At 39.5% G+C, this 13967-nt stretch overlaps 1 protein-coding gene across 3 annotated transcripts in view; it reads right to left on the bottom strand.

Annotated features, from left to right (window-relative positions):
* ZNF106 (zinc finger protein 106) overlaps positions 1-13967 on the bottom strand; it is a 43925-nt gene that overhangs the window by 9553 nt on the left and 20405 nt on the right. The window contains exons 6-17 of one of the 3 annotated variants that reach the window (XM_069784368.1): positions 12733-13357; positions 11747-11816; positions 10000-10154; positions 9845-9905; positions 9197-9538; positions 4740-5520; positions 4309-4364; positions 3667-3812; positions 3233-3367; positions 2199-2315; positions 1184-1375; positions 36-98 (exon numbers count right to left, since the gene is read on the bottom strand). In XM_069784368.1, coding sequence (XP_069640469.1) covers positions 36-98; positions 1184-1375; positions 2199-2315; positions 3233-3367; positions 3667-3812; positions 4309-4364; positions 4740-5520; positions 9197-9538; positions 9845-9905; positions 10000-10154; positions 11747-11816; positions 12733-13357 — 2743 coding nt within the window. Of the gene's footprint in view, positions 1-35; positions 99-1183; positions 1376-2198; positions 2316-3232; positions 3368-3666; positions 3813-4308; positions 4365-4739; positions 5521-9196; positions 9539-9844; positions 9906-9999; positions 10155-11746; positions 11817-12732; positions 13358-13967 lie in introns of those variants that run through there. The other 2 variants (XM_069784369.1, XR_011324816.1) reach the window with 2 other exon arrangements.

The raw sequence follows: 13967 nt of genomic DNA, 5'->3' as shown, positions 1-13967 counted from the left end.
AATAGCAAAAGTCATTCCAACTTCATGAGACTCACATGAATGTTGTGGGCATGGACAGACTGATCACTGGAGCCACTGAACACCAGATCATTCACAACCTTACCAAAAAAAAAAAGTTTTATTTTTGTAACAGATATGGAAATGGACAAGCAAAACATTAAGACACTGTTCAGTTTAAAGTTGTACTGTAGTATTTCCTAAATTTGACAGTTAAAATCAACAGACTATGAAAAAAAAAAAGCACGCACTGACTTCTTTACATAAGAGCTAGAAAATGTACGATGCTATCCTAATGATGACTTTTGACACTTCACAATTGATATTAGAAGCAGTTAACTTGCAGCCCACTAGGCTAACTCATCCTACCTATGGACTATTCTCAGGGACAGCTCAGCAGCAGATCAGGGACCAAACAAACTGAATGTAGAATGCTGCTCTGCACATGCACAGTAAAGCCCATTGTTTCCTGGAAATATTGGCTGTGCTGTGTACTTACATTCTGGTCATGTAAGATGGTGCTCCTGACAAGTACTAATCTAGAAAGGAAGCTTAACAGATCCATCATGGATCAAGAAGGGACCACAGTATGCTGCTATGCAAGCAGGACTAGGATAGTCCACAGGACAAAAAAGGCTATGCCACTGCACCATAATATCTAAAGTGACAAATGCAATTTATGGAAGTCATCCCCCATCTGTTACATGATAGTGGTCACAGCAAAGCAGTCAGACAAGCGTATGTTCCAGGTTGTAATCTCAGAAGCCAGAAACCTGTAAATAAGTGTTAGTGATTCTTCTATTAAAAAAGAAGAATACTTTGCCAGAGTTACATTTTTTCCAGTTTCCTCTGAGGTTTGTACAATCAGGGTACATGAAAAATAGCTGCATCTTCTCACCAACTTTCCCTCTGTGGGCAAACTCACATTTCAAGATTCCCTGAATCTTCTAACAACATGAAATAAACATGCTTCCTACAAACACAACCCCAACAGTTTTGCTGGGAACATGAGATATGGCAGCCAGCCAGAGACAATTTTCCTACCAAATTACTCAGTTTTTATATTTAAAATAGAGAAATCCTCTACTTCCTACCACAATCTGCTAACTATCAGATGAGGAAGGAAAAGAAAAAACACACCATTTTAAGCATTCTTCTTCAAAAACGTATTTTCAGAGACACTTGCCTTCATGCAGAGTATAGTCTTGCTGTGACCTTCCAGGGTTCTGAGAAGCAGCCCGTTCCGTGCATCTCGCACACTGATGGTGCAGTCATAGGAGCCCACTACCAACAACTTGCGTGCTCCCTCCTGAGCTGTGGCTAGACAGCTCACTGCTCTAGGGCCATGGCATTCAAAGGTATCAACCTGCTTGTTGTTCTGTTGCGGTAGGAAAAAATGGTATTTAAGAATTAAAACTTTGCTATGACACTGACTAGACCACTGAGTCCTTTTTGTGTTGTACTTGTTATAGCATCTGATTTCAGCAGTGGTAAGAGCTGCATCTTAACAACCAAGTTTCCAAATCAAGGATATAACTCCTTATGTTAGGCTTCAATTTTCTGTCTTTTAAAAAAATATTTCATGATTAGCAAAGGTCCAGTAAATCCTCCTTCTGAGTTAGAACAATGAGAGGAAATAGTATTATGAGAAAAATGCAAAAATGGATAAATTTGTAAGGATAAATCTGAGAAATTAGTCTAGGATCCATGAAAAGAATAATCAGAAAAATAATTTATTTAAATAATGATTTGTATTCACTTTTAAATACCATGGGGACTGCTAATTAAGCCTCTTTGCCAGAAAACATGTGAAAGAGTCTATAACCGCAAATGGAGCAGGCAAAACCAGCAACACTTTAAAGTGTCTCACACTACTTTGATGGGCAAGAAAGGGGGATTCACAAATAATCACCTGTGTCAGAAAACTCTCATGACACATGATTGGTAGGCCAGGTGGAACCTTAAGGAAAAACGTGACAACAACACAGCAGTTAAGAGGTAACCAGAGGGAAGGGGAGATGGGACAGCTTTGTGCACTGACAAAATAAAGGACCAAAAGGGGCCAACAGTGCCCACTTATACCAAAATACTTTAATTACAAATACACTTACTACTCAAGAAGTAAGAACGGAAAGAAACACAAAGTGGAGAGAAAGAGCATCACAACAGGCTTTTAGGTGCCAATATTTAAACAAACTAACCTTTATGCTGAAAGTAACCACACTGCCATTTGCGAGGCCTGCATAAAGGATCCGCCATCTACTGTGTAAACAGAGCACTCGATCTTCCAATTTAAACTGCTCCATGCACTCTCTGGTCTGGCGATAGAAAGAAGTATTTAAAACTTTCCATTAACTGAAAACAATTCAGGGAAAAAAGCCTAAAGTGAATGAGGATTTTCACCTACAAGCTGCATTTTTTGAACTAACAGAGCTGGTGGAGAAAAACATCTGAAAGTCTGGTGTCACGTGGCAGTTTGATCCTGGTTTTAAACAGCTCAATCCCATCTCTGAGACTTGACTGTACTTCAGCAACCAGTTATAACCCTAAAAGCTTTATTTTAGTCACAACCTCTAACGCATATAGAAGTTCAGAGTACAGACTATATATATGAAAAACACCCTGTTACATGCTTGAGTTTGAGGAATCCCCATGAAGTCCCCCACAGGGAATTGCCATGAATCATCAGCTTAAGAGTAAAAAAACTCTGGCAGTTTGCCCCCTGAAGCAGATATTTGCTTTCTAGTCCTTCAAGCCACAGGTTGGACAAACCTTCCTATCATTTATCCTTAAAAGTCCAGCTTCAGGAAGTCTCAGTCTGCTCTTCCACCTGCCCTCAGAATAAACGATAACCTATTCTCTCTATAGCTGCTCTACAAAGAGAGCAGTGCCTTCCATAAGCAATGAAATTAGAAATACAGCAAGACAAATATGATGTTCATGGCCAGACAACCATCCTGCACTTTGGTGTTCCCAACATTCAGGATCCCATCATGCTGTTCTGGCAAAAACTCTGCTGACATGCTAGCCAAAATATTAAGATAGTAAATAACTTAATGGTTTGCTGGGTTGGTTTTTTGTTTGTTTGTTTGTTTTCCCTGCTCCACTCTAATGAGGTATGAAGTGGGGCTCACGTCCAGCTCATACAGGTTTAAAAGGCTTTTTTCATTTATATTTGCAAAGAAACACCCACATAAAAATGCAGTACATGTTAATCAACACAGAGTTTGAGTACCTTGATATTGTAACAGTTGATAGTGTGGTCACTTGAGCCAGTGTAGAGTGCAGCATTCTTTCCATTTGTCTGAGTGACCAGGAGGCAGTTCACTTTTGAAGTATGTCCTTCAAAGATGGCCACACACTTCCTGCTCTAAAAAGAAAAGCATAGGGTCTGTCAACATAAAGGCCTATAATGCCCCTCAGGATCTGTGCCTGACAGAGCAGGGTAGGACAGCTAACATGCAGCAATCTATCTCCCCTTACCCCTTTCAGAGGGAGAAGGGGTTGGGGAGGGGGAGAAGAGAGGTTTGAAGGAAATAATAGCATTAAAAAAAATTAGGCACGTGAAAAAGCAGCTGCTTCCTTAACTACATAGTAAGGCTTTACAAAAACAGAACTGCAATCTTGTGACTGCAATTAATATAACACCATTCCTACAACCTTACTTACAACCAGATTGTAGGCACAAACAGTTTTGTCTGCTGAGCAGGTATACAACAAATTCCCAAAAATCTGAATAGCATTCACTGCTGCCAGGTGTCCCTCAAAGTTTCCCTCTGTAGGTTCTTCATCCTCACCTGGCTCCGAAGACACTTCTGTAGGACAGAGACACATGTACTTTGATTATGGGAACACACTCAAGCAAACACACTACTGTTGTTTGTATCCCCAAGAGCAGAACTATTTAGTGGGCTCAGCACCTTCAAGTCAGATTTCATTGTGGGTCCCAGCTGGAGCTTGTAAGTGGCAGAAGGTAATATAAAATGCCAGACAAACCTTTATATGATATTAAGTCCAGAAAGATCTTTAAAATAGCAAAAGGATTGTATTATTGTTTGTCCTACAGCTCTACAGAGACTGTGGAGCAGAAGTGTTTCTGTGGGAGGGGGCAGGGGGATGTGGAGGGGTCAGGCACAAAGCATTCAGGGAGATGACATAAGTGACTATGCATCACTTCCCACTTCAGTTTTTACTGCAGGTTTTTATCTTCAGGGCAAAATTCCCCTCTGGAAGCAGTTTGATCCAGACTTAACTCAAAGTCCTGCAAGATACTATACACAAAGTATCAGAAGAAAAGCTTAAAAGGTATACCTGATGAGTTCTTTGATCCTCTTAGTGATGATATGGAAGTCTGCGTCTCAGCCACACTGTAACACAGAAATAAAGAGCAGCAAGATTGGACTTTGCATGCTCATTTTCAGACAAAATATTAGTTTAAGTAATACTCCAGAATACAACTCTGCACTTAGTAGAAAATAGGCTGTGACAGATAAGCTCAAAACCAAACTTCCCGTGGAGGGCAGCCTTGTTCTTGTATTAGAGAAACTAGCAGGTAACAAGACACATTCATTTGTTGGACCAAAAAAGCAAATTCAATTTTCATCTTCCCTCTTATTTCACTCCTGAATGAAATTAGAAGTTACTGATGTTGTAAGACTTTCTGAATAGGAAAAAAGAAAAGAGAGAGGCCTCATGAATACTGTATAATGCTTTTACTTTTGAGAGATCTACAATAATCTTACCTTCTTTTCCCATCATCCCTATAATTTGTGCCAATCTCACTGGTAGAGCTCACTTCATCATAACCAGAGCAAGATGCCTCTAGGACTGCTTGATCCACGGAGCTGTGTGAATCCCTCTTTGAGGGACTGTCCGGTTTCTCATCTCCTGACTCTGATGAATGAACATCAACCACCTCACACTGGGGTGCTGGAACTTCCACTAGCTCCAGAGAAGCATCACTGTCATTCTCATCTTTGTTTCTTGCTGTTTGAGCAGTAGCTCCATCCTCGTGTCTTGGAGGAGTGGATGTAGTAACTTTTTCTCCTTTAGGAACCTTCCCACCCTTGAGTTTCCGGACAGGCTTAGAGTCAATTATATCCTGTTCTGTATCACTGTTCTCTGGCACATGGGCTGCCCTCAGAGTTTTCTTCTTCCTTAACTTTCTCCTCCTCCTGTTCCCTTTTTCTACTGGGACTACAGTGGTTGCCATCTGTTGCTCGGATGGTTCTGCTGACAGTTTGGGGGTTTTGTCTATTGGCATTTCTAGAAGGACTGAATGCTTTGGAAGAGAAGTGCTACACTGATCCAGTAAAAAGCTTTCAGTCACTGTGTCATTTGCTTCTCTCTTGCTGAAAACAGACAGTGAATGAGGAGAAGGGTTCTCTGGAAGTCCAGCCTTTCCCACATCCACAGCAGGCTTGTGAACATCTTGATTAGTGTGTTGGAAACAAGCTGCGAGCTCTGATAGGGATATGGTTGCAGAGATAACTGGATACACTGAAGTTTTCTGGTTGGTTTCTTCTGAAGAAAACAGACTAGTGTTATATTCAATCTCTACAGCAATAAATATTTATGCAAAATTGCTTTCCCTGCATTTTTCTGTTTATACTTAATTCTGCATGTAAAGTACATATTCCTACATGTTGAAAGCTATGTGCACATGCAGATCTGCTATTTCAGTCAGCTGTCCAGCCTTTAAAAAACATAGCTGCTGCATAAAATGTTTATCTGTGTACCCACAAGCAAAGGAATGGGGCACATCATTCAAGTTGCCGGCTGACTATATGCTTTTGAAGTTCTGACAAACAACCTTTGGTGAATCCTACATTGTCAGCTTAAGATACTACCACCCTTCACTGTGTGCTCCCTTACCAGCTGTCACCACCGCCATAGGACTGGTATTAACCAATGCATGCCTAATGCATCTCAGCTGCTCAGTGATACAGTTTGAAGACCTTGTGCTTAACCCATCTGCATTAGTTATTTCTACCAAGTTACTTGGACCTAAGTCAAGGTAGATGAGTCATGCACAACCCACTCTGCAGCATCGTACCTTCTATCATGGGAATGGCAGCACTGTATGCCATCAGGGTAAGCTTTGTTAGTTCATCTGTGGTGGACTAAACAATGGGGCAAACATACTCTCCCTGTCATTCTAATCTGAAGCTAATATGAACAAGTGAATCCAACTTCTCAACTGAGACAGGCTAAGAGCACAGGCAGCATCTCACAGCTGTGTTTCCCACACCCTAAAATTCCCTGGTCACATTTGCAATAACTACAATCCAGAACAGGATGTTTCAAGTTCACTGCATTTATTGGGTGGGATCCCTCAAGGCCAACGGGAAGCTGGCAGTATTTGAAACACTTCCCTGCTTCAGTCTCTTAGAAACCAGCAAATTAAACCTACAGCAATGCTTAGACAAAGCTGTTGGACTGTTTAACACATCACAGTACAAATTTGATGCTTTGGAATTACGCATCCAGCTAGAGACACCTTAAAAGTGAACATCTCGCCCCACACCCTCCTCAGATGGGAAGTTCCAAGATAAAACTAGAACTTGATGACAGTGTAGGGTGTATCATATTTAAAGTAAATCAATGGAAAGCTGTTTTTCCCCCCGACCCATAACTGTCATACACAGCTGCAACCTGTTAGAAAACCCTCTGTACAGCAGAAGTGAATGCTTAGACAAGGTTTGAACAGTTACTGTGTTGAATTATACTGGGAAGAAGGCACACAAACCCTTAAATTCTGAATACACCTCTAACATTGTGCATCCCTCGTTTCCCGCAGGAAGGGGGAGGGGAGGAATTTGGTCACTTAAAACCAAAACAAACAGGAAAGTAAGAGTAACCTGCAACTTAAAGTTAAATTTCTGAAACCAAAAGTTATTCTCAGCACTTGGAGTACTGCATGTGTTAGAAAAGGAAGTAGGAAATCACCATGGTAGTGCAAGAAAGCAGAGTCCCCCAGTTCCACAGGTGGGAGAGATTGCTGGTAGTTAGGGAAAACAAAATGCAATCAGCTCCTTCAAGGCAAGGCTGAGCTGACCTCCTAGGGCAGCTGATAAGCCAGATGTTCAACACCCAGAAAGCAGTCTGCCCCCAGAGAGAATTCCTCTCCCCCAAATTACAGCATTTACCTGATGGTAAATGCTTATTTTCCCCCCAAATTACCAAATTAGTTTGATGGCAGACACTCATTTTAAATGTAGCACATACAGAAGTTGATCAATACCAAAACCACATTAATTTGACAAACAAACATCAAAAGAACATTCTTGATTTTAATATGTCAAAAATAAGTTTGCAGGAAACTGACAAATATGCTAATGTGATTAAGACATTTTTAAAGTAATTATTTAAGTAATAAATACAGCTATACATTGAACATTCATCTTTATGAGAGAAAACTGAAAAACCTCTTCAGCTTCTGCTGCTGGGCTGCACTTCTGCTGGGCCTGCACAGACATCAATAAAGTCTGAAGTTTCTGCAAGCAAAACACTGCATGCCACTGCAGCTAGTGATCACTACATCCTTATTTTGAATTTTCCAATTCTAACCTTAAAAAAAAATGACACCTCTCTTCATTGATGTTTAAACTTAACAGAACGGCATATGCCAATAAAAATGGAAAGCGAAGGAAAGGCAGTGGCTTCCTACAAGCTGAATCTCAACAATGCAAACAAACACAAAAGCTGATTCTCCCCCTCCCTCCCAAGTTTACTTTAATGTACACCCTCAGAGCTTCATAATCCCTATCAAATCCTCCAAAAAGAGATGAAGCAAAATTCACAATACTACATGCATGTAATGTAACACAGTGGAATACGGGAAATGCAATGGTGACTAAAAAACCACAAAGAACACTATTTATACAGAATTCTATGTCTGAAGCAAACTGCTAAAAGGTAAAAAACCCTTCGAATTCTTGTATTTGCAGAAGTCTAAGCTTCAATTTAGCCAACACTTATCTTGTGCTTGAGAAAAAAAATACACTTATAAAAGTAGTACACCATGGATTTTTCCAATCGTATTTTCCACTTCAGTTGAAGAAAAAAAAATTGCATTGGCTATATTTACCTGTACCAAGGATCTTGCTTATGAATCACTATCTCAAATTATCCAAGTTAAAGGTTTGGGTCAGTGACATTGTTACAGCAGACAAACAACTGTCATTAGAGTCACCCTGCTTGGCTTCACAGGCTCTTAGGAAAGGAAAGGATGTTTGAGCTTTTTATCTTCAGTTTGTACCTTCAGTCACAGTAGCAAGTTGCAGTGGAAAGTACCAATGGCATTTAAGTCTTTGACCACAGACTACAGTACATGAGTTTTAGGGGTTTTAAACTGTCTAAATAAAGAGTTAGCAATTTCAGCTATAGCCATTAAGATCTCATTTTTTCCAAAGCAGTAGCTCTCACGTTAGTAGTTCAGTTAATTCAGTGGTTTCTCCTCCTGACAAAAGTGAACACATACCTTCTTTGGTAGCCCTGCCCTACTCAGTCCCACTCCCTCACATGAGTGAACAGTGCCTAACATCCTTCTTAAGAGTAAATTGTCTACTGAAATCACAAATAAGATCGCATGAACTCTGAATGACCGTCTCCAGCCCTGTGGGATTTAGAGAGATGGAGATAAGGAGAAGATGGATTGTTATTTTTAGTATCATAAATCATACTCTGTGCTTGTCCAGCAGGGCCCAAGAAGAACACAGAATACTCTAATGTAGTTGGGCATAATTTTTTATAAAGATCTTCAGGCACGCATTTTTCCTTTGTAGGCAGATTTTCAGCTACCAATGCCCATTAAATGATGCAGAGTACAAGACAAAAATTACAGGGGAGGTTTTAAGGTTTGGGGTTTTTTTGTTAACTAAATTATTCTAAGAGGATGTAACCTTGAAATTCATGTTTGTTCTATTCTTAAAGTACAACTAGAAACCTATAGGTGCATATGACTACAATTTGCATGTGCTTAACAATTTAAAAATGTGGAATCCCTTTGGATGTATTGTAAAGAAGGTCCCAGTTTCTAAGGCTATTAAGTTGACAAAGTCCTACACAAGTTAATGGGAGTTCAGCCCTGCACAACAGGCTGCAGGTTTGAGATCCAACTTACATTCTTCTGGGGAAAAAAAATAATCTTTATTTTCTTAAAGGTAGCTCTCTCAAAACAAAGAAAAGCCACACATACCATCCTTCTGCTCCACCTCTTCTGCTCGGGAAGCACATGGGGACCTCTGGAGTACAGAATTCACATTTTCTTCTGAGCCTTTTGGAGACACAGGTTCTCGTTTAACTTGTACTGATGAGTCAGGAGGAGTGGCAGGTGTGATGCCAGAAGACTGGAATGGTGATGGCATGTTTACATGAACGGAAGCCCCCAGCGGAGGTACGGAAGATGACAAAGTGTCCAAAAGGGGCAGGAAGGAGCCTGCAGGAATTAAGTCAGCTGCCATTTGAGATTTGCTATTTCTTCTGTCACTTAAGACACTGCAGGAAAGTTGCTCTGAGAGTTCAGAAGGTTCATATGTTTCTAACAGTAAAAGAGGAAAGGAAAAAAAAAAAAACCAGAACAAAAATGTTAACATTTTACAATAAAATTTAGTGGTCCCAAGAGCTTATTTCTTGGGGAAATACAGACAAGGAAGAGAAAAATTTGTAAAAAACCCACTAGATGGCACTACCAAAGACAACAGATCACACTTGAACAATAAAGACTTCAATTTTATTGTACATTTTACATGAGCGAATTCAAGTTAAATGCAATTTTTAAAAGATGCTGAGTTCAAAGAATATGAAAGTCAGCATTCAACTGTTGTAGTTTTATGGTATCTCGTACCTTGTAGCCCCTGCAAGATCTGGATTCTCTGACTTCTCAGTGTACTCATTTCCATGGTTATCTACAAAACAGTTATGGTTTAAATCAGTCCTACTTAAGGCAGTTTTTCAGGCTGCTAACTTCTAGTTCAGAGAATCTCAAAAGCCCACTGTTACCTGTTGCTTTAATACAAGGAACCGTTGAACCTCAACATATGCAGCCTGCAGGGCAGCCTTTGCCTGCAGGAGACTGCTGTCCACACTATGCAGGGACTTGCTTAACTCTTCTTCCCTCAGCGAAATAGCCAACAACTGGTCTACCTGAGAACGTTCTGAAAAAGAAACAAAACATAGAGTATAATTGTACTTGACAATATCACGTGTAATGTATCTCAATAAATACTACCACCTCAGAATGTAAAAAAACCATAAATTAGGTCAAGCATCAATAGTCATACAAGAAGCTGAAAAGGAACATCTATGCACAGGAAGAGCCATGTCTACATGAAAGAAGAGCAAAGTTGAGTATTCCTCTTTACGCAATCTCAGCCACGACTCTAGTAACTATTTCCGTCATAGCTTTGCCAGCACTGATTTAGTTTAGTTGAACAAAGTCAATCTCCTCCACAAAGATCTCTTCTTGAAGTATACATGTACATGAAGTACAAATACACACTTTCCATTAATGTAATCTAAAAGGCAAGGGCAAATTTAAGCTAAACAAGATTTAAATTATTCAGTTAATCCAGAAGCCAAGGAAAGGGAGCTTAAGAGAAAAAGAACCCAATGATACAAAATCATTTACTATCTAGGATGATTTTGGGTCGTGAGACTCATGTTTTCAGTCTCTTGAAAAAGAGTCTCTGAGCACTGTACTCAGTAAAAGATCTCCTATACTAGTTTCTAAAGTCCTCTGGCATTACAGAGATTCTCCAAGCAAATTAAGTTTCAGTTTGAGCACTGCTCAGTTTCATTCAGGTTATAGTTTCCTTTAGCAGATTTCCTACAGTAACGATGCTGCTGAAGCAAAGTAATGGGAAAGAAAGATTTTACTAAGTCGAGTGTGTTATTACTTTCCATAATAGACACTAGTCATTGAAGACAGAGGCTGATAAACACCCCCACCTTTTCAAGTAGTGAAATATTAGTTCCCACGAAAAGATCCATATTAACTGCCTTGCATTACAAAAAATTCAATATAAATAAATAATTAAAAAAAGAGAAATGGAACATTTGAAAGCTATCTTATGGACCCCAAAGCTTGCAGATGGTAACACAATGATTTAGTTCCCAAAGAAAACACTGCCTAAAACACAGATGATTCATTTTGATATGCAGTGATGGGGATGTGTTAGGCATGTTTGAGAAAGACCTGTCTAATGCCACAATAAGAGTTTTCTTTGGTCAGGAGCAAGAAGGAGTGAGACATTACACATTCATTTCCCTTAAAGACAGGGAAGGAGTCAAAAAATAAAAGTATTGCTCGAGACGTCAAAAACATAACACAGCCCAAGTTATGGTGAGTACAGTTTTTCTGGTGAGACCACCCAGAAATAGAAAGGGAAAATTGCACAGCTGAATTAGAACGGAGTGATGGGTACTTCTCCCTTCAGAACTTCCATCTGAAGAGGCAACAAACCTCTCTTCCCTGAGCAGGGGAAAGCAATGGTCCCATCTGTGCAGCTGGGAACATGAACTGCAGGCAGAAAGGAGGCACAAAGTCTTCTCTTAGAAGTAACTTCTGACAAATTAAGATGGGACTCTTCAGCGTTGCAGACTTGAGAGCAGTCAACCCTGTGATCTTCAGTAAGAGCCCAAGAAGCACCAAAGTAACATTAAGTAACTACCATTTTAGCCAAGTCAAAATACTACTAGGTATTTATAACCCCTATACCAGACGCACATATGTATGATATTCACTTACCCTTTTTACCTTTGATTTTTCTTCTCTTATTCTTTCTTTCTAGACTAGGGATTTCAGGAGAAGATCCCTCCTGCAAGTAAAATCATTTATTAACAAAAGTTACAAGAGCAATTTTGCCTAAATCAAAAAGTCAACCATCCACTGTCTTTTCAACCATTACCTGTACCCACGAAGAAGAATACACAATTAATTTTGCACATTCTTGTATAACTCATCCTTCCCTCTGCCCTTAAAAGAGGGACAGCAGCAAAGTGAGTGCCATGTTTTCATCTCAGCTAGAAATACTAAATAAGCTGACAGCCTTCTACTTACTCAGATATTTAAGACCAAACTTGGGTCAAATTTTCTGCTCTACGGTTTTAGTTGAAAGTCTAGAGGATAAATCAGTGAGGAATTAAAATTATCACTGTCTGCATATAACAAACCCATTTTGAGGATTTTGATCAGAAACACTTTTTTTTCCCTTTGGGTAAGTCCAAGACAGGACAATGAAATAAATTCAGATTTAAGGATATCATTTTAAGTACATAATTTTGTAGAAAGGGTTGTCTTTCCTTGCTTGACCATAAAACCAGGAACATTCTAAGGAAAACAAATTTCTACTACAGCCTAGCTTCCATTTAAAGTTTTGAAACACCAAGATTGTTGCTACAACATCAAGTACTTCCACAGAAATATTTTAATAGCTCTCGTTTCCCAGCACAGCACGCCAGTTACCAAATCAAAATTAAAGGACATTTGCCATTCCTACCAATTAAAAAAGATTAAGCAGAAGTCTTGCATGACTATGAAATGGAAAATAGAAATGGAAAAGATTCTTAAAGAAAATTAAGTCAAACAAGCAAATTAGTTTGAGGCTATCAATGTACAAGACAATCAAATGGAGAAAGTCCTCCTTGCAGAGATGATTCCAAGGTCAAGTGACCATTGACAGGGGAAAAAAAACATTTTTAGCACACCAAAGCTGAACAAAATTGCACACTTACTCCAGTTGCTCTTCGCTTCTTTCCAATTCCTTGGCCGTCATTCTGCTCAGTACCAGATGTGCAGCTACTGTCTGTAGCTGCATCTATGTTATTAGACACTGCAAGAAGTGAAGCATTATTTGAAGCTGGACGATTTTCTTCTGAGATTTCTAGTACATTTTGTTTTTCAAGAAGAGGCGTTCTCTTCTCTGGGCTCTCCTGGTCTTGTTTTGTGAGGCCTGTGACCTCAGAGGTGGCCTGTAGGCTGTGTCTCCTTCCACTAGTCTCAGTTCTTTCAGATATAAATGGTGATAAAGGAAGAGAAGATGTCTCCCGTTTCATATCAGCCTCAATATCAGCGCTTGCCTCATACCCAGATGTTATGTGATGTGAGTGGCTGGCTGCAATTATTTGCCTTTGCCCACTTTCTTTTATTTTGGCTTGTTCACTGAAGAAGCTATAAGCAGAAGGATTTCTGTCTGCAATGACACTGCTTTCAGAAAAGCTACGTTTTCTGGCTGAGCCAGGCACTGCTAAGGAAATCCCTTCCCACTGGAATCCTTCTAGAGTAGACAGATCAGATTCTTCACCGAGTTCTAGACCCTCTTGCTCATTTTGAACAAGAGGCACCATTTCTATGCCAAACCTTTAACAAGATAAAAAGAAAAATAAATACACATGTAACAAGCCAGCTAAATCTAGAAACAAAGCCTCCCACTCCCCCAAATGCACGGTACTGCTTTAAGAGATCTGGCAACTCATTACACTGGTATTCTGTGCTTTCTGTCTCACCTGGCAATGGAGTATCTTTTGTGTATCAAAAAGTTAGATTTAGTGGCTAAGAACCAACAGCATGATTTCCAAGTCAGAAATCATGTTGTTATAATTATTCCAAACCAAGTTTTGAATAAGCAAATATGACACCTTTTCAAGATGCTTCAAAAACTTCAGGTTTAAAGAAAGTTTCAAAAGTGAAGTATTACATAATTGCTTCCTCTAAACATGAAACCAAACTGTGTATCAGATTAAAAGATTAACAAATGAAAAGAGAGCATTTATTCTGCCTGCAGCAATGCAAGCATTTCTCATAGTCCTGAATAAATGAAGAAATAAGCAACTGTCACAGCATTATTCACAACCTGATTGCATTTTTACATTCTTCCACTTACTAGAACTTGAAAAGCAAATACATTGCTAGTGTCCGTATTCAGATATTAAGCAACAATTATGAACTGATCAAAATTTTTCTGAGCAGC

This window comes from Haliaeetus albicilla, chromosome 5 (assembly GCF_947461875.1).
Source record: "Haliaeetus albicilla chromosome 5, bHalAlb1.1, whole genome shotgun sequence".
Taxonomy (NCBI): domain Eukaryota; kingdom Metazoa; phylum Chordata; class Aves; order Accipitriformes; family Accipitridae; genus Haliaeetus; species Haliaeetus albicilla.
The sequence above is the reverse complement of the archived record's forward strand: the minus strand, read 5'-3'. Positions and strand labels throughout refer to the sequence as shown.